This window comes from Hydractinia symbiolongicarpus, chromosome 14 (genome assembly GCF_029227915.1).
Source record: "Hydractinia symbiolongicarpus strain clone_291-10 chromosome 14, HSymV2.1, whole genome shotgun sequence".
Taxonomy (NCBI): Eukaryota; Metazoa; Cnidaria; class Hydrozoa; order Anthoathecata; family Hydractiniidae; genus Hydractinia; species Hydractinia symbiolongicarpus.
In genome coordinates, this window is record NC_079888.1 from 19162912 (window position 1) to 19184328 (window position 21417).

At 34.4% G+C, this 21417-nt stretch overlaps 1 protein-coding gene across 1 annotated transcript; it reads right to left on the bottom strand.

The window, feature by feature from the left end:
• Positions 1–5291: 5291 nt before the first annotated feature.
• On the bottom strand, positions 5292–19875 carry LOC130625432 (uncharacterized). Its single transcript, XM_057440525.1, has 22 exons — positions 19592–19875; positions 19228–19311; positions 17976–18155; positions 17354–17402; positions 16275–16370; positions 15959–16026; positions 15499–15588; positions 15323–15418; positions 14373–14534; positions 13783–13851; positions 13457–13583; positions 13062–13120; positions 12550–12678; positions 12120–12158; positions 11736–11933; positions 11516–11564; positions 11029–11147; positions 10584–10751; positions 10142–10242; positions 9928–10067; positions 9367–9553; positions 5292–8687 (listed from the first exon to the last, which is right to left on the bottom strand). Exons 1-22 carry the CDS (start codon positions 19823–19825, stop codon positions 6227–6229), a joined length of 4905 nt encoding a protein of 1634 aa, XP_057296508.1. The 5' UTR covers positions 19826–19875; the 3' UTR covers positions 5292–6226.
• Positions 19876–21417: the final 1542 nt, after the last annotated feature.

Genomic DNA, 21417 nt, shown 5'->3' on the forward strand with positions numbered 1-21417 from the left:
GTTTAATATGATTACTGATGCCAAATAACTTTGAGGTTAAATAACTCGGAAACGAGGTGGTGACGTCAGTTATTTTTCACCGTGCAGGTAATTAGAGACACCCTGGGACTAAATCGGGTAAGTTTTCCAAACCTGGCTCCCCGAATCTGTTTCGGAATGGACGGGTTGATGACGTCAGCAATAATGTTTTTGTTTTGACATTTCGTGTTGTTTAGCAAAACTTTAAACTCTTTTAAAGGAGTACTGCACATTAACATCGAAACAACTAGATTTTGTATAAATCTTATTTTAAAAGAGCTTTGGATATATTGCGGGCAAATTTACGTGGATTCTTTTGTGGTAGGAGGGCTTTAGCCATTTAGGGTAAAAAACTTACCATAGATATTTCCTTTCTTTTGTTTTTCTAATTTGTGTTAACCTTTGGGAAAATATACCGAAAGAACTAATTTTTGTAGAATTACACCTTGTAATCCATTGGTGTTTATACATTCCATGTAAACGTCTAATGTTAGAATTTTTTGCAGGAAGAAAATTCCATGTTTTCTCATATTTTCTTTAATTATAATTCATCTTTGCAAAAAAATTTGTTTATCTTTCACATTTTGTGTCAACCTTTAGGTGGTGGTGGACCATGCAATAAACTATCCGAGTTTGATATATACAGAGATTTACGTTTGACATGTTACAAACTGTTGCTTTTAAGAATTCAGAGATTAACGATGATTTTAAAATGTTTTTACAGGTATTAACTACCTTCTTAAAGCTAGTAACATAGCATTTTTTAACAAATACAGCTCTCCGTGTTGTCTCTAAATAGTGATAGAATGACCAAGATTTTATGTAAATTTCTTTTTCTTTTTAAATAGCAACAGGATTGAAAAACTTTTCATTGTTTATTACAAGTTGAAATTTTAGTTCTCGCAACAATAAACGTATTCACTTTTCCCTCATAAAAAAAAGCCATTTATTTCTCACATAAATGGGTAAATGTTGTCGATTTTTAATCTTATATATCAGAATCCAGGGGGTAAAACTGACAATAGTTGTTAACGTACAATAGTTTTCGATCTGCAGGCAGCCAAGCACGCAAGTAGGCAGACAGGCATTTTGAATGCAAACAAATAAATTTTGGAGAAATTTGATGAGAGCCCGGACAATATGGGACAAGCCTTTTTGACCGTCCTGTATTTTCTATGAGAGCTACAACAACATGGAACAGCGCTCGACAATATGGGACAAGATGTAATGACAGTCTTGTATTATCTATAAGAGCCACAACAACATAGGACAGCGCCCGACAATATGGAATGGAAGCAATTTTGCAACAATATGGGACAGTCGGATATTATTGGACACTACCTAGCCATATTATTTTACTACTTTTGATTATACTTTTTTATCATTTGTATCACAACGTATTAAGACTTCTGAAACAAATAGCTAGCTAGATGTATAAAAGTAACAACATTAATTTGCTGGCTATGGTAAACACCACAACAAACAAGCGCTCCATTGCGCACCGCCATCTTGTTTTTTCATTGCGCACTTGCGACCTTAAAATATTTAAATGTCACTCGCCGCTATTTTTGGGACGGCCTTAGTAGGACCACCCGCCGGTGCTTGGGCTATTTCTTTCTCGCTGTCACTTATATCAAAAAGAGAGAAAAAGTCCTGGGATCGAGGTTGCAGCTTCCTTAAAATTAAGCTGTGGTTAAAGGCTGAACACAATACGAAAATGGTTCATAGGAGCGCTGTTTATAAGAACTTATTGGAAGTGCAACTGTGAGGCTGGTTTCAGCCGCATATTTGCTCGAATATTTGCGGGACTCGTCCTTCAAATGTTTATATTTTTTATCGCTTTTGGGCCCCATGGGTTAAATCATAAAGTTTGTGAAAGAAATATTCCGAACACATGAAATATTTTCGCCACGACATTGCGCAAAGAATTGGTTGCGTGAAAATACAATATTTTTGCACATTTGACTGCGCGAAAGTTTGATGTCGGCTCGAAATATTTCTTTTTAGGCGCGCGAAAATTTGATTTAGAAAATAAAACAAGATTGATGCAGCATTTCAAGTACCATCAGACATGCAAACTTTTAATTTTTGTACTCCTAACTTTGACAGCTGTGCAATACACTAAGGTGTAGAGAAAGCTTTTATATTTTTTAACGGGCTACCGGTTAGTATCTATAATAATATTCGTCGTCTGTCTGTAACGGAAACACGAAATACAATATGTACGGCACGGGCGACCCTGTGGATTTTTCCGCGGGTTGACGACTAGTTTCTTTAATAATAATCGTATTTTGTGTGTTTAAAATGCTTGCACGCAGCTTTATTTTCGTAATCCTTGCGGCGATGCAACATTTGGGACACGATACAACCCGTTTTTACCGGCTTTGTATTCACCGCTCATGTGTAATAGACCAATCACGAGGCTCGATTAGTTCTAACAACCAATCCAAGCTCTTTGCCACCTTAACATACCGACAGAGGAAACATGCTACGACCGGGCGATACTCACGAACGCCATTTAGTTTAGATGTGATGCTGTAAGGTTTGTAGGTTTCCTTGACCGTTTTCTCTTCTAAACACATCTTTTAGCTACCTAAAAATCTTGAACACACTATTTTTAAGATTTTGGCTACGAACGTGACTTTCAAGGAAGCGTCCTGCTGAAGCCAGGTAGCCAGCTAGCTTTATTATTCAATTTGATACAAGAGCTTTTCGTTCTAACCAGCTTTATTTCTTTTCTTTTATTATTAGCCATCTTTTTTTTACTAAACTGTAAATGTGGGCTGTGGTTATTTGCCTCTTGGCTACCTCTGGGTAAAAGGTGAAAGTAGACAAATACAATTGGCTGCAACAAAATGCAGTCAAATGTGTTTCTTAGTCTAAATGCAGCTACACTTTTTATTGTTACATAAACTTTGAAGTTTGCTTCTTAACCGCAATTGATATTGTAACCAACCTCGATGCCAGGGAAACGCGTACGCATGTACTCGTACGCGTTTCATCTTCATATCAAAAAACACTACAGGCCCTGGGTTCGAGGTTGTATTGTAACAATAGCCTGCTGGATGTGATTTCATTTGCACGGGCAATTTTGAAATTTTATTCTGCAAAATAAAATTGTTCGACGGGGTAACGATGGGCTGTTTCCTATGTTTTTATTTTAACTAAAGTTGCATTAGTTTCGAAAAGGGTATTACGCCTATACGATTTACCAGTACTAAGAGCTAAGCCCAGTGTCACAATTAACATTCTTCGGGAACTTAATTTGTAAAATAAAAAATGTTGACCGAATCTTTTTCCCATGACAAGATAACAACAGGTTGTAGACTACGTTTTCATTTCAGCACACCAATGCTGTGTGCGCTTCACCCGATACAGTATACTGTGTGCGCTTCACCCGATACAGTATGCTGTGTGCGCTTTACCCGATACAGTATGCTGTGTGCGCGTCACCCGATACAGTATGCTGTGTGCGCTTCACCCGATACAGTATGCTATGTGCGCTTCACCCGATACAGTATGCTGTGTGCGCTTCACCCGATACAGTATGCTGTGTGCGCTTCATCCGATATGGTATGCTGTGTGCGCTTCACCCGATACAGTATGCTGTGTGCGCTTTACCTAACATGCTGTACACCTGCACGAAAGCACTCACACAGTTACTTGCGGATAGTCTCTATATTAATAATAACCGTATTCTGCCTGTCTGTGCGCAAGAAAATTGTGGTGCTAGTGAAACAGGAAATGTGACTAAGATTTTTTGTTGGCGTGTTTAACCTAAGACCACCGCAACACACTCATACATTTATATGGGATATACAAACAGTTCTCAACCACTTGAATACTTCCAATAGTTCCTTCCATTTAAAAATTTTCTTATCAACTTTTTTGTAAACTTGCTTCTCTAATGGCTGTAATAGCAAAATCGAGATGCTATTCTTGATGTCCGACATGTGACAAATGGAGATTCTTATGCGTCCGACATGTGACAAATGGAGACTCTTATGCGTCCGACATGTGACAAATGGAGACTCTTATGCGTCCGACATGTGACAAATGGAGACTCTTATGCGTCCGACATGTGACAAATGGAGACTCTTATGCGTTTTATTTTTTTAATAAACCTTTTTAAAGTTGGAGAAATAGAAACCCACCACTTTCTGTGGGATTTGTAAGTTTTCAGAAAATTCAAACCTGTGTTAGTGAATGGTGTACATGGAATGGCAACAAACATGAATTATTTTTAGCAACCTTGGAACCTCACCAAGAGGTTTCAAAAGTTGACTGATGCTAAATTGGTTGAAAAGTTTCTTAGATTAGCAGAAAAAAACACCATTGTCTTCCAGATCTACTCAACCAGATCTGCCTCTTCTTCGAAAGCTAAGGTTTATACTTACAAGATGTGTTGAACCAACCTCGTCCCCAGGATCTTGTAGACCCTGGGCTGTTATTACGGGCAAGGAGGTTGGTGTTCAATAAGGGGAAATAGAAAGGAAATTCTGTTACGCGAAACACTACCATAAGATAGTGCAATGGTCAGCATAAAAGTATCAAATAAAAGTTATGGATGATATACTTTAAACAGAGGATGTTCGTCCTAGGATGGCTGCGTTTACAGGGCGCAGAAAGTTGGGATATTTCAATTTTTATAAGAAATCGAATTTTTTATGTATAAAATCGAAGTACGATCTAATACCCCTCTAACTTATTTTAAAATTCAAGTTAGTATTAATTTTTTATATTTTAGATGTGGACGTGGATGCTTTTATGGTCGTGGTGATAGCTTCAGAGGCAGTTACCGTGGTTTTAACAGCGATAGTTTTTTGTTTTGATTTGGATTTGACTGTGTAATTTGTGTTCATGGAGACAAAAAAGATTTCAGTTTTTTACTCTATGTAACTTGACCTTTTTTCGCTCGTCACATTTGCCTGTTTTGTTTTGCAAATAAATTTTCTCAATGTTGTGCATTGCTATTTTGGGCCAGTACTCAAAGTGCGCAGAGGGTAATGATATTCATTATTACATCGCACTTTCATTTTATAATATCAATTTCATTGCAGCCGCCCCGTGGCCTTACAAAATTAAGAAAATCTTCCCGGCCAAAATGTTTGGGTTCTAATGTATCTCTGACTTATAAGGGGTGCACTACTCCAGGAGAGGAATTACTTTTTCAGATAAACAAACATTTACTCGTTTTTAGGTTACTGCGCATGCGCAAAAAAACAATGTAACTAGGAAGAATTAACATCATGTTCACGGGTGATCGAGCAGAAGAAAAACACAGCTGTAAAATGGCCATAAAATATTCATGTAAGGTAGAAAAAAATAGTGCACCCGGTTAGTTTTATTACATACTTTATTTACAATTTTCAAATTAAGACATATTATATTGTTCACGTAATCACAAAAATAACGATAAAAGAATAATAAAATCAAGACCAGAAATTAGTTTCTAGAATTTTTCCACTGTTTCTATAACAAATAAAGTCGCTCATAAAGTTTTTTATTATGTGATCAAGGATTAAAAATTAAATTGTAACGTACAAGTACTCTTCTTTTTCTTTCTCTCTCAAAATGGACGTCCAGAAATAGCATTCAAAGAAAATAAATCAAAAAAAAAAAAAAAAAAAACATAATAGAAAAATATTCTCACGAAGAAATATAAAATTCGAGATAACCGTCGCAATTTTCACGCCTCGTCCTGTTTAATTTCGCACGTTAATTTTAGCGCAGTAAATTCAGTAGTTTTTTGCGCGTATGATTTTGGTATTTTAAAGGATAATTAGATAATTTTATTTTTTTATTTTTAATACTTTACTTTTACTGAAATTAGCACAATCAGAAAATCTCGCAGAGCGTCACCGCGCGAAATTAAAATTCACGCGAATTTCAAGTTAACAGACAAGTAAAAACTAAAACGTTTGAGTGAATTATTAAATTTAAAAATTAGCCTTTCTAATTAGTTATCCAAACCGAGACGTGCAAACCAGACATACTTCCATATCGCGTATTTTGTAGATTTTTGTGCGAATCAGTATGCGCGAAGATTACTGCGACAAAAGTATTTAAAAAGCGTAATGTGTATATGTTTGCTTGCTAGAAATAACACCCACCGCGGTGATATACAGGGGCGGTGGTGACGACGCACAAGTAAGTTAAAAATTGAAGAGTATGTTTTTTCTAGCAAGAAGAGTATAGTAACACCCTATTATAATTTTGTTTTTTTCCTCAAAACGGGAAGCGTCATGCCAGCGTAAAAATTCGCCCACATTTTCGATAAAACATTAAAAATTTTCTCTCGCTCAACGTAGGAGTACGCTTCTAAAACCCATGTCTCTAAGTGCTCTTCCTTGTATTGGTCTTTTGTCGTGTTTACATCGGTTACTAGGCAAACATCATCTTCCACACTCGACGTATGAAAACGCGCTTCGTAGGAGGTTGGATCGACAGCTTCTTTGTTAAACACCAATGAAAATGCGCCTGAATGAAACTCGTCAAACTCGATTCTGAGCAAAGCGGATAATAGCTCCACACCGACAACTTCATATTGCGTTGTTTCAGGCAGTTCATTTACAAATGACGGTAACGGATAGTTCACACGGTCTTCGTTGATCATGCATAAAAATTTCTCGCTTACTACAACTGTGTATGGGACAGTCTGTTCGTTCACATGTTGAAATATCAAGGCATACAAAAGCACGCTAAAATCTTCATCTGCTTGAAACAGCTCCATGATTCGGATGTGATCAAGAATTTTATATCGTAACTTCTCCAGTGTCTCGTCGCTGGGATAAACAAATTTTATGTTACTATTCGGATGAATAAATTCAGATTTCGGGTAGTAATTTTGATCCGATTCTTCGTCCCGTTTGTAAAGCTGAAATATTTCGGCAGCCGTACGGCGTCGGTTAGTGGTGCCGTTAGAGTCAACGACATTCATTTCCTTTGGCAAAGCTAAAATGAACTGGCTTAATCTTTGTACGAATTCATTAGTACGATCAAAGTTACGAGTAACAAAAACAAAAGTGTGCTCCGGTGTGCCAGCTTCCAGTCGAAAACATTGATCAAATAAGCCGACGACAACTTGTTGTAATGTCGATATTTTGACGACAGTTGTATATAGAGAGCTGGTGCCCCCTTCATCTTCAAATCGATTATTGGCTAAAATATATTTTCGGTTCTGAGAAGAACAAACGATATATATGTTAAATCTTCCCAAAATCAATGCGACATTAAATTCAACGTCGGGATATTTATACGGTTTACATCCGACACACGTCACAAACTGTACTCCGGTAACGTTAGCATCTTCGTCTTGCGAAATCTTGTTGCGGAAGAGTTCGTTTAAGCGCGACCGGTCTAAATTAACAAACATATCCGGCGAGTCTAAAGTCTGTGTTGACGGAATGCTGATATTTCCGGAGTTCTTCTTCACATGGCCTTTTACTGACGCCGCTGCAATGCCTTTCGACGCCAATCCTGATTTTGAATATGTGATTTTTAAATCCCGATCGAAATTGTTTTTCCATAAGCATGCAATTGACCGTACGAACTGCTCACGTTCGTTAATCGACTGAAACAACAAATTCCACACGCTGTCGCCATCAGCTTTAGACGCGTCACTTGTCGTTTCTTTGCTTTCAAACGTTATGGAGACGCCGTAACAACCAGTCATGCATTTCTTACCATCTTTGTTCTCCCATAAATCCACACCGATGATGGCATCCACGGCTTCAACATCGTCTACAAGCCACTGTGGTGTAAACGGAGCCGAACGAACATACGATGGTAAGGGCCAGTGCACATAGTCCTCTTCGCATAGAATAAGTCGTACGTTGGTGAGAATTAAACTGCGTAAGAACGGCATCGAAGATTCGTCATAGCATTCATAATTGACATCGTCGCGATATTCGTACACGATACCGTAGGAGATTAAATTCTCGCGATTGTCTAAAGGCGATAACTCTTGTTCTTGTAATTGAATCTTTAGAGCATTGATTTTATTCTCGTCGGGATACACAACAGTTGGTAAATCAACACAAGGAAGTTCGTCGGAATTACTCAGTCTTGTCTTGGTTTGTACAAGGTCTTTCTCATTTCTAAACCCCAGCACTGACGATAGAGCGTCGAGAAACTGCGCAGTTTTACTCGCATCGCGAGTTAAAAACACAAACGTACCGCGTGGTCCCTCCTCAGCAACTTCTACTCGTAATCCTTGGTCAAACAAACCCACAACAATCTCTCGTATTTGCTTTAATGGAAAGCTGTAAAAACAATGCATTGCCTCTTGAAGTTCCTCCATGGTTTCCAAACCCTTTCCTTTCTCAGGAAAAAACACACGAAAAAGAAAAACATTCAACGTCGTCATGACAACACATACAGGAATCTCCTCATCGGGAAACAGATACGGTAAACAACCCACCCACAACATCGAGACCACATCTTGACTCGATGAATCAGCAACAACATGTTTTAACAAAGATACACCCACATCAATGTTCTCATAGTTACTGGTCGTGTCTCGTTGAGCATCTCTAGATTGGCTATTTCTTTTTAACAACGCGGTTTTGCGGATAAAGTCTTGAAAGAAAGCGATTAAGATTTCGTTAGGTGTGTTAAAAGGATTCTCGATTAACCCAGACATGCTTGTGAAGATGTGCGAACGGCTCCTAAAACGAACTGTAGAAATATTATCAATTCGATCCTGTAATTAGTGATTAGTATTGTGTCTAATTAATTCAGAGTGTCTAAATTTTTAAAAGTTTTTCTTTTTTCCAGAACATATTTCTAAAAACATTTCTAGAAGATTTTTATATTTTAAAGAACATTTCCAGAACATGTTCATATTTTTACATTTCCAGAACATGTTCATATCTTTCAAGAACATTTCCAGAACATGTTAATATTTTTTAAGATCATTTCCAGAACATGTTCATATTTTTCAAGAACATTTCCAGAACATGTTCATATGTTTCAAGAACATTTCCAGAACATGTTTATATTTTTCAAGAACATTTCCAGGACAATTTCATATTTTTAAAAAAATTCTGAATCAATAATCAATTAATACCCATTAATTCGAATCAATCAAATATTAATACACATAGTTGAATTTTATCTTATCTTTATACGCGAAAAATGCCAAAATAAATGACTCGTTAAACAAAATACTCTAGAAAATTAACCTCCTTACGGCAGCATTAAAAAACTAATACTCGCGGGGTGCAACTTCTTCACAATAACGAAAAGAAAAATTTTAGAAAAATAATCATCCTCCCCCAACCTAAGGCAGTAAATGAAATGAAAGATTTTTGTTTGAAATTGAAAAGAAAAGAGATAAAACCTTACCGCGTTTGTTTTTTCCCGTTATAACTTTTCAACAGTACATACAACCCTGCTGCATCTTTCACAGAGTTTGTACGTAGCTTCACCAACACATAGCTTTCGTTCTCTGTGGACGTGGTCAAACGCTTTGCTTCAAATTGCAAAATATAATTTTGTTGCTCTTCATCGACTGTAAGGCCACGAATTGACTCTGTAAATATCAGAATGTACATGAAGTAACGTCTGTTTGAAAATTAACGGAAAAATAGCGATGGACGAGGCAAAACCAACGTCAATAAAACAACAACACTGACAATAACCACAACAAACAAATATTGAAATCAACGACAATAACAACGACAACGACAACGACTTTCACAATAATAACAAAAAAACGTACGTCTACAACAACGACAACGGCAATAGAAACAACAATTGAACAATAACAATAATAATAATGTCAGTGATAATCATGACAACGACGACAACAACAACGACATGGAAAAAGCAATAAAAAAACAACCATAACAAAACGTTACCACAATAATAAGGAGTAACACAAGAAAAGCACGGAACAAGTAATACCTAGTTGGTAATTTGAAAGTGTTGCTCCTGTGTTGAAATCGATCTCCATCAGTGCTTTTTTCTCCACATCAACTGCTACCATACGTTCCTGCACTTCTCCCTCGTTGTTTTTTTCTTGAATCAAAAAAGTTTCGTTGTTTCTATATGTAAAAGAATTTATTAAGACAGAAGAAACTCGATAATAGTCGAATAGAAATCGATTACCAAAACTTACAAATCGCTCCCATCTCGAATCACTGTTTTTACACCAGCTCTCAGTTCGTCCGATAACTCCAAATCGATCTCGTCAATTGAGAGAAAACGTATGTACGGAGGCTAGAAGAAGGAGATTATTTAACCGATGGATATGACTTATGAAAAAAAAGGAATGTATCAACGAATTATTTGTCGACACAATAAACACTGTAGCGAAATAACACATATGTATCAACAAAGAACACTTTCAGGTCTTTTTTAAATTATTGTCGACTGTCATAGCAGAACGTTTGAACAATGGTGTTGAAAATGAAAAAATACACTACGACGCAATAAGAGAATATATTCTGTTAATGCTTATGTTGCGTTTGACAACTTTGGTTTTCTTTTTTCTGGTCAGTCACATACTTCAGGTTAAAAATCTACAAAAAAAATTAGACAGGAAATAAGACACGTCTCACTTTTTCTGTGCTGGGAGCATCAGTTTCTTCTAAAACATTCTTATCTAGTTGATCGCTGCATTTTTTGGGTTTACTTTCTTCTAACTCCTTACAATTTGTTACACTCTCCACCTCTGGTGTTTTACATTGTTCGTCTTCCAGCTTGTCACTAGAATCCGCATTACCAGTCTGAGAAACGAAAGTACAGATTCACAAATAAAGTGTCATTCCCCATTACTATCACCTTTCTTCTCTTGTGGGTTGTACTAGACAAGCAACTATTACACAATGCCGTTTTTAACGACAGTAGATGTCGTCGTTGTTGTCACATTGTCGTACACGTACACGTCAAAAGATTAACCTACTGTATTGGCAATTTCCTAAACATCATCTCTTTCTCGAGTTCTACTACGACTCGAACGGCCAGTAGACGCGTTGAAGTCTACAAAACCATCTAAAGACTTACTTTTTCATCAACCATTTCATTATAAAACGTCAACCACGAATCACCAGCATGATCTCTGAGCTTTTCGATTTGTTCGCGAAAGTTTTCCTCTTCGTGTTCCAGTTTGCTTAAACTTTCCGCTAAAAACAAACAAACATACTGGCCCTGCTCTTCCCATGAAAACAAAAACATACCAGAGCCATGTACATTTTGCTACTATTTCTTTAAATATATAGGATAACTCAGGAGGATTTTTACTTGATTTTTTTTTTAGATTTTTTCAGATTTGGGAGACTTTAGGGAAAATTAAGGAAAGTGAAATTTAGAATCACAAGAATAAAGAATATCGAAAGAATTAAACAAGGAAAACAGATTGAATTGATAAGATCTTATTTCCGCATTAGCTGATAAATATTTTTGTGACACGTGCATTACCTAATTTAAATTAACTTTAAATGCACCACAATGCTAAGTCTTTTTCTAACAGTTTTAAACAAATTAAACTTACTGTTTGCAGCAGAAACAGATGGAGGTTTTATTTGAACTATTCGGTCCTTCTAAAAAATAAAATATTTCACAAGTATTGTGAAACAGTGACAGTGTGGATATACGATGGATTAATTGTTGATTGTTTAAATTAGGCATAGCGATGTAGAATTGCACTACAATATGATTGTCATGACATGGTATAACGTGTTAATTAATTTCTGCAAAACACTTAAGCATACCTTCTTCGTTCTTGGCGAACGTGTGGCTGACGTTACGGACGACGACAGCTTTTGTGAACTCGATGTATCATTAACCACAGGAGAGGAAAACTTGTAAGGACTTGCTGGCTCGTTGATCACTGGAGAAGATGGAGCAACGAGGTCATCGCTAATTACATCGAAGTTGTCTTGCGAAGTTAACATGTCTGTGATCTTGCTCTAAACACGTAAGATGAAAATTTTACTAAGTAATCTCATGTAGGTATACCCATACGGCATAATAATAAACAAAAAGGGAATTTTTCCCATCCCGAATCAGCAACTAACATTTTTCGTACAAAATAGGAATAACCACTTAGGAATTATTAGAATTATGTATAAAAGCAACAAAAGAATAACACCTACCGTTTCTCGTTTGTTTGCTGCATACCCGTCCAAAGTCACCTAAAATAGCGAAATTGAAAAAAAAATTGATCATGACGCATACGTTTTTTTAGAAGTATTTTCTTTAATTCTTTATTACAACAGCATAAGAGGCTCATTACTATCATACTATAACAAATTTGCAAGTAAAAGACTAAGGATCATTATACATCCAAGTCATTTCCGAAAAGAAAATGTGATTGGTTTACTGAGCCACGTGGCCGTTTGAATCAAAGAAAATGTAAATCGTTTCAACCTAATTGCTTTAATTAAAACTGTTTTTAAAAGAACTTCTCTGATGCATAAACTAAACAATAACAACAGCAACAAAATCAACAACGGGTCAAGGTATATATAAGAGTAGCTGTATTTTAATATAATAAAAAGATGCATAAGTTTGCTATATACATACTTCCTTGGCTCTACCACCAAATTGAGCAAAAATTCGCACCCTATGATTATGAACGTCTGTTAGGGGATTTCCCTTTACATGCAGTGCTGTCAGTAATGGTAGATTACCCAGGATCAACACATCCGGGACCTAAGAAAAGGACTGTAATCACTCATTCAACATAATCTCATGGTTAACAGCTGTCCCACAACTGACAACAGAGTGAGTTGCCCTTCAACTAAGTGATATTTCTTTCCCCTAACGAATTTAAACTAAAAACATGCCATCATGTCATACCAAAACTCGTTTGTCTAAAGTCAATTAGTTAGATTTATTTTTGCTTTTTGTCTATAAAAATAGTTCACTCTGTCAGTTTTTAACACTTTGTGTTACAGATGAACGAAGTAGATACGACGAGAAATCGCTGTGAATGTTCCCAACGGCTAAGAACTAGTTATGTCTTCCTTTACTTTAATTTGCACTTTCAAATTCTAATCTTATCAATCGATTCGTTATTCCAGTAAATCACTCACCTCATACAAGGAATTATTCGATAAATCTAAATGTTCAAGTGCGTACATCTTCTCTAAACCTAATGGATGAAGCAAAACCAGTTGTTGAAAATTAAAACATTTTAACTGACTGACTTGTGTAAGGAAAATGACACTTTAGTACATTTCAAGATAACAATCCAAATATCAGCATGATAAAAACATATTCACAACTGAAAAATGTCAACTAATTTTTTACAACTCTGTGATGGTAATCTTATATACATTCCTACATCCCAACTGGTAAAAGCTGCAGAGAATTACAGAAAAATCTTACAAACGAATTCTTATTTTACCATTTTCCGTCAATCAATGAGAAAGAAACTTATTTCATAGTGGCAACTTAAAAAAAGCAAAGCAGAGAAAAATTTATTTACCAGCTATGTTCTGTATTCCATTTCCAGCTAAGTTCAACTTGCTAACACTTGGAACACGATAGGGAAACTCTGCCAGATGTCTAATCTCGTTGTACGAAAGGTTTAAATCTGTTAAAAAGATCAGCTCCTACAAATATAAAAGATGAAGAAATTCATACTAAATATAAAGTAATATACTACGTCATCTGCCAAACTTAACTGTAAGTAAGTAAACTATGTAAGTGGGCCTAGCTAGATAGCTAGCTAGCTAGATAGCTAGATAGATAGCTAGGCCTACGTGCATATATTTTTACTGGCATTGTATCAGTAAAAAACATATCCAATACCTCTAAGTATTGTACTTCTGTCAACAGATTATGACTAAGGTCAAGTGTTGTGATGTTCGTAAGAAGAGTCTAAAAAAAGAAAAATACAAAAACACCATTCAGTTGTAATTAAAACAACAGCTTTTGATTTTTTATCAACTGTGTGTTTTTGATCATGACACCATTTCGTTTACATTGAACAGTATCACATGGCATACTTAAGATTAAAAAAATGCATCAAGACTGATATTTTTTTGTAACATTAAAAGTACATGGTATGTTTTCATTTGATAGAAAACTTTACAGCTTCCATCCCTCTTCTATTCCCATACACTATTTAACTTGTAGTACATAAGTTTGCGCTATTCATGGGACCTTTTTACCAATACTGAAGAATCTCATTTTTAGTACTTTTGCACATATCATTTTCTGTAAACCTTAAATTTACTTATGACTTTCTGAAGAAAAAAAATCATGCTTATTGCATAACTCTTCTTTTTCTTCTTTTGCACCTAATATATACAACTTTTTATGTCGAGTTTCAAAACATATAAAACTTACGCAATTTACACAGTGTATTTTTTCAGAGTTTTACAATGTAAACAACTTACAATGGAATAATCAACAGAATGAATATCGTTGTGACTGAATGAAGCTTTTTGTATCTTATCCCATGTTTGGAATTGACTGACTACATCACTGTGTGCTTCTTTACCAGAACTCACTGTCATCAACACACCTTGTGTCCAACTGTCACTACCAATCAAAAAGTCCTAATGCAGAAAAAAAGGCAATATACGCAAGTTTTTTTAAAACACAATGCTTATAGGGTTACGAAGTCTTAATTCACCCTGCATTTGCATAAATATTGCATGAAAAGACAAATACAAATCATGTTGCACTAAACCCACTGTGGGCATCTCTAACATATTGCCTGATGAGCTGGTTTCACAGACCCACTGCACTATGTGCGTTAATATGTTGATGACGCATACAGAAAGCTTGATCGGATGGATCTGCTTTATCTACATAAATTATATGTTTTATAAAATGCTGAAAAGCGTCATAGTATAGTTCATCTCCAATTTTAAATTATATTTATGAAAAGGAGCCACTTGGCATTGGTTGAACACCACTACCTGCTTTTGACGGGTAAATTCGATCTTCCGAAAAAGGGCTAAAACTTGTTAAATAAGCCACTAAATGTGTGCAAGTTTAAAATAAAATAAAAAACATTTTACTAAAAATATCCAGTATGCTATGTGTAAAATAAAGAGTGAAACAAAGGTAATAAAAATAAAGAAGAGTATAATATTGTAGAGCATTAAAGAATTGACCACAAGTAATAAAGCACTGAAAATATGGTACACGCATAACATAATGTAAGTAGTTCACAGTCATTGAAAGATAAACCAAGATAAGAAAAATGATGAACCTAGACACAAGGAGAATAAATTAAAAAGTCTTTAAAAGTTTTAAAGTGCCAAAAATGAAGCAAAAAGAGGTTGCGGCTCTATTTTTTCGAAATTTGAATTCAGCCTGTCATACAAAACGTACATACTTTTAAAAGCTGCAAGCATTTGTGGGCGCGAAGTTCGATCATGTTCTTCTGAATGGATTCGATTCCCTCCATCAACTCAATATCACATTTCTGTACCTACAGTCAAACAAAGACAAGAAACTAAAATTACTGTGTTACATAAAGATGGCAAAAATAGGAGAACTACTGGTGTATACCTCCAGGTATTGCAGTGATTTAAAGATGGATAAATCATAATTTAGATTGTTCTGTCCAATAAACATATGATTTTCATCGCCTGGATAAACCTAAAAAAAGATTAACAGAGTTATATGGCTACATTAAGAATCATTAGGTGAAATAGTAAATTCGGTTATTAGCCAGATTTATCAGAACTCACTCTTCTTTACTAATGGCGAAACTTCCAATTTGTAATTTATGAGTAATGAAATGTGCATGCAAATTTTCCTATATCCACAATGTTACAACAACTGATAAAACCCTTTTTAGCTTTTTTTCGTTACCTGACCAATTGCACTAGTAAGCTGATGTAAACAAATAGGAAATGCCAAAATCAGTAACCACTCTTGGAGGATGAGAAATATTTTTAAGGTTTGCTTAAGGTCTGTTTAACCTAATTTTTACATGTGGTCAATTAAAAAATTATAAGACACTTACAAGAATTTTTGGTACTTGTTGTATGAAAGAATAAAGATGGCCAATGTCAGCTTTTGGATTACTTCCCTCTAAAAGAAAGGAAAAAAATTGATGAAAAAAAATCAAGATAAAATTAGACCACATCCAAGAGAAACAGGAAACTATACTGTTACATCACATCGATTACAAACAGCATTCAAAAAGGCAAAAAGTTAAAATTTATTATATACAAAATTTTCGCATACAAATTAAGTAGATATCGATTGATAAAAACTTTAAAAAGGGCTACAAGACAGAAAAAATAAGGCAAACATCGTATTGAAACACTCAAACTCACCACATGTTGGTAATGGCAGCAGTAGTCTCCGGTTGATACAATGTATTTGTAGTGGAGTAATTTTGAACGTCAATTTCTTAGCCAGCAACTCATCACCTAAATTTTGAAGAATTTTAGCATGTGCAGAGAACAGAATTAGAAGTGATAATACAACTAATATTGTCTGTTGTTTCAGATTGATTTTCTTATGCTACCACAAAACACAAACTAAATTCATTTATGAGTTACACCACACAAATACTCAAAATAGTAATTTTTACTGTTTGAAAAACACTGAAACTAAATTACAACTATATATTAAATCTCTTCGCCATTTTGTATTTTGAAAATCAATATATATTTTTTAAGTAAAAGCTTTTCGGCTATACAAAAGTAGTATGCAAAAGTTGAAATTAAAAAGTTCACTCTGTTTTGTATACAAAGTTGATACATTAGAAACATCATAATACATGAAATAGAAGTAACTGAGTGTGATAAAAGGAATAATTAAAAGATATTACACAAGTTAAAAGATAATCTACGTGATAACTTACATGCCTACAAGATTTTGACCCGTACCAAAATATTTCATTAAAATTTCATTTAGGCCATTTCTAGACCCGGTGTAGATTTCCAAAAAAAACAGGAATTTTACCCTTTTTTATAGAATAACATATTTTTCACATTCTACTGTATTTCACCTATTAACTACCCTGAACCTTTTTTACTGTTTTGAAAATATAAAGTGGGATTTAAAAGAGAAGAGGCAGACGGGCGAAAAATATAGAAAATTTTTCATTATTTTCTACGTAATTATTTTTATCTGAAGTTTGACAAAACAAAATTTTCAGACAACACCTTTATATTAATTCGTCTGTATCAGCACAAAGAAGGTTTTAAAATAGATTATAAATGTAAAGTTATATTATTTAATCGATATAATTTGGCAACGTAATTGAGCTTTAAGCATTTCCTTGCAATAAATACAGAACACAAGAACCAAGTTTCAATTAGCTCATTGATAGTAAAACTTACTACAGAAGAAACAAATCAAAACATTGAGGGTTTAAAATTAAGTATATTGTATACAAACTGCTTACCAATTTCAAAGAGGTCGCCAGCCAACTGGTTGCATACGGTGTTAACATCCTAAAGTGTTATCATAATTGATTCTTAAACCAAAATAACAACCTATCTTCACAGGTTTTGTGATTGCTGTGGTTGGATTAAACGGACAAACATTTGGTTAAATATCATGTGTTGTAAAAAAAAAGATGCAAAGCAGGACATGCAACAAAACGATAAAAAAGGGTAAATTATTTTTTTTGGAAAAATTCATGCTTCACAGGTGGTAAATAACAAAAGTGAGATTCTATCAAAAACAAACTGTTTTGAAAGTGTTTCTTGTTTCTAACAGAAAATGGGTAAAAACAAGCTGTTTTGAAAGTGTTTCTTGTTTCTAACAAAAAATGGGTAAAAACAAGCTGTGTTTAGTCAGGGAGAGACAATTTTCCTCTTGGCACAAGGTAAACCCTAACGAGTGTAAATTACCGAAATCAAAACATCAACATTTAAGTAAACTAGTTGGTGGTCCATGAAAAAATCCACAGGTTCACCCGTCGTTTTTCCATCTCATTGTGTGTGCCTCGCTACTTGCGGTGCCATTTTGTGTTGCAGACAGAATTATACTGGTATTATAATATAGACAACAAAATAACATACAAATTGATCTATTTCTAAGAATTCAACCAGTGGTATTGGAATATCAACCAAAGTATGCAACACTGTTTTCAAATATTTTTCCAACAACTTTTTCCGTTTCTCAATATGGGATGGATTTAAGTTACCAACGATTTTCTTTGGTGGTAGTAGCTCCCATGCTAGGCCGCAAAGTTGAACAAGCTACAAAAAAAACAAAGAGAAGTTGTTGATGCTCCGGACATTTACTGAACAAGGCTAGTTACACAAGATTCAAATTAGAAATATGAAGGTCAGTTCGCAAAAATCTAGTGAATTTAGAAAAAAAAATCTTTGTAGTTGAGGTCACTTGACATTGATCCCTTGTTAATGGTTGTTTTGTTGCTACAATGATTACATAAATATGTGATGCAAACGATTGGTGAAACAGCATTTTGACTGGTAAATAGGTATTTAAACCTGCAAATCTACCAAGTCAAATCTACTAAGGTGAAATTTCAAAGCAGTACAAGACTTTATCTCAAACACCCCAGAAAAAAATGCAGTTTTTGATCAGTGTGCATGCTTCAAAGTTACAAACACAAGTTTTAGCCTGTTACAGGCAAACTCCAACTAAAACCAAAACCCCCTTAAAAAATTTTTTAATGCAGTGTGAAATTTCACTTCGTCAAAAATTTACTTTCGTTTCATTGGGGGGGCTGCCTAGCTGACTTATAATAACTGATGAGAGAAACCAATTTTACCAGACCTTCAAAGCTGTTATGTGCCCATAAATCCAATGTAAGTTATTATGAATTCAATCTAATATAAAACTATTGAGATATGATCCATGTTCTATACTTGTCAAAATATAATATACTGATTGCTATGACAGGACCAACTTTGATAAAGATCTTAACAACAACAAAGTGTAAAGTCTAAGCCAGTAGTTAAAATGAAAATCATTTACATTGGAACTTTTACGTATTCTGCACAGGGTGTAATCCAGGGTTCTCAGTAGCTGTTTAACGGCTACTATTGAAAATCTCAATTAAAACTTTTCTTGAGTTTCCCAACTACATTTACTCCAAAATATGGGACATATATAAGACGTAGAGGTTGTGAGGTAATAAGATTAAATTAATATCTCAACCACCTTGAAAAAATTCTTTTTCAAAATTATTTGTGATTTAATGGCCCTATTTTACATTTCTGGATTACACCATACTGTATTTAGGTTGAATTTTTACTTATGATAAATTACTTGCAAGCTGGAAGATATCCACAAAATACACACCTCTTCATGGAGTCTATGAAATTCTCGATATCGTCGAGAAACCACCCAGCTACATTCTTGAATGTGGACTTCAATTTTATACACCTAAGACCAGAAAAAAGTTGTTTAAAGCAAGTAAAACAAAATTACATACAGTTTGTTCTTCGTTGAACAAACTGATATCTCCTTAGATTTATCATGTTTTTTGGCTATTCTCACAATCAGTGGGTATTGCTTACAAAGTTATTCTAATACTTTGGCGAAATTAAAAAAAACAAAAACACTGCGATTACAATAAAGAAATAATTAACATTTCTCCTTAGGTTGACACATACTGCAGTAGCTACAACCTCGAGAGGGGTGAACTAAAAACACATCCACTTACAACATATTTGTCAACTTTTTCGAAATCGTTAATAGCAATGTTTCGAATCTTGTTCTTCTTTTGTTCTTTTGTTAGGAATTCCATTGTTAAGTCATGTTCAGTTGCTTTGGGTGGTATTTGTTCTTTAAAGGATACAGTCCTATTTGTTTTTACACATAAATTATGATGCGCATCTGGCAGATAATTACTCCATTCTAGCGGTGATGTTTCATCATTGAATGTTTCCTCTGCCATTGCACGTTTTCATGTTTTTTTATTATTTTTCTATTAATAAAAACAAAATATTAGCTTCAAAGAAACAGATGTGACTTGACGTTTAAAAGTCATCTATTTATGCTGTTTTCTTGAAAATGTTTTGCAAGACATAACTGAAAAAACTTATACTTAATATTGTGAAATAAAATTAAACAGAAAGAATAAACCTGAAACGTAAAAAATAATTCTTCTTCCAATTTATAATTTTAAAAGTGCATCCTAAAAAAAAATAAGTCAAGCTACCATTCTTTGCATTTTCAATGGAAAAATGTGAAGATATTTGTAAACCAGAACTAGTCGTTGTCTGTGTAAACAAGTGCTTATTGAGCTTTAACACCTCTTTTTTTATAAAAAGCACAATTTTAGGAAACATGAGGCTGTGATTATAGGACCTCCTGCTGAAAAGCATTTTTAAGGTATAAAACAGACAAATTCTCAGAACATCCTTTTTAAAATTACCTGCCTGAAAAAAAAAGTATGTTTCCTAAAAGAAGATGTGTGCGTAAATTGACACCTTTTCATAGATTTTTTTTTTTAATTTTCAACGTTTTCTTTGAAACTTTCTCTGCATTTGTTTTTCCCTGATATTTGTGACAAACTTCCTCACCCTGAAAGCCAAAAAAATTTAAACAAAAAGATATTTTATTTTCAGTTTAAAATTGCAATTTCAAGTCCTCTTTCTGAAAAAACAACACGGAATTATGCTTGTAAAATACAATAGTAAAGAATAAGATCCTAACAAGGTAATTAAACGCAAATAGCTACTGTAAAAAAGTTCCTATCTTACATTTTTGACATTTTTGACATTTCCAGACTATTTTCTATTCTAGAAGTGCAAACAGTTTGTTTTCGGTATATTACTCACAGTATAAATAAAACAAATTTTTGATATACAAATATGTTGGAAGACAATATAGGGGGGTTGTTGTTAATGCATTGGTCACTAAATTACAACTCTACAATGAAAGAAGAAGAAAGCAAACTTGTAGAATTGAACTATTGTTTTCATCTATCTCTGTAAAAATAATATAATCTGTGTGGTCTGATCAAATAATTTTTATTATTTTGATCCCCCTATCTCCTCAACTAATAAATAGCCAAAAATGATTTTTGATGTTGCCCATAGATTAGTTGTAGCTGTCAAAATGTCACGTAGAATCATGACATAAAGCTTTTCTTCTGCATCGATAATTTCAGTGAGGCATATATGCTGAAATAGCTGTAAGGAAAAATTACTTTTTAGTGTTCGAGCTAGTTAAGACCAAGTTTAAACATTTTACGTACCCATTATAACAGTTTTAACAGTGTTAAAAATATTCTAAAGAAGAGTTTGAACATCTCTGCAGTATGTAAAACATTGTCGCCTGTATTTACTTAAAAGTGTGCAGATGTGTAGTGAATAAACTTGTAAAGAAACACAGCGAGGCAGGACAACAATAAAAAATTAAAATTAATTTTGATGACTTCAGTCAATACATAACTTTTTTGTTGTTGAAAAGTACTTTTGACAAACGATTGAACAGATATTAAGTTTTTTGATGCGTCGTACGCCCATCAGTCCTAAATGCATA

Coding starts and splice junctions, on each gene's coding strand:
- LOC130625432 (XM_057440525.1), bottom strand. CDS start 19,825: ATGGCAGAGGAAACATTCAATGATGAAACATCACCGCTAGAATGGAGT. Junction 13,852..14,372: donor ATTCTGTTGATTATTCCATT/GTAAGTTGTTTA, acceptor TTCTTTTTTTAG/ACTCTTCTTACGAACATCAC. Junction 11,565..11,735: donor GTTCGCCAAGAACGAAGAAG/GTATGCTTAAGT, acceptor TTTATTTTTTAG/AAGGACCGAATAGTTCAAAT.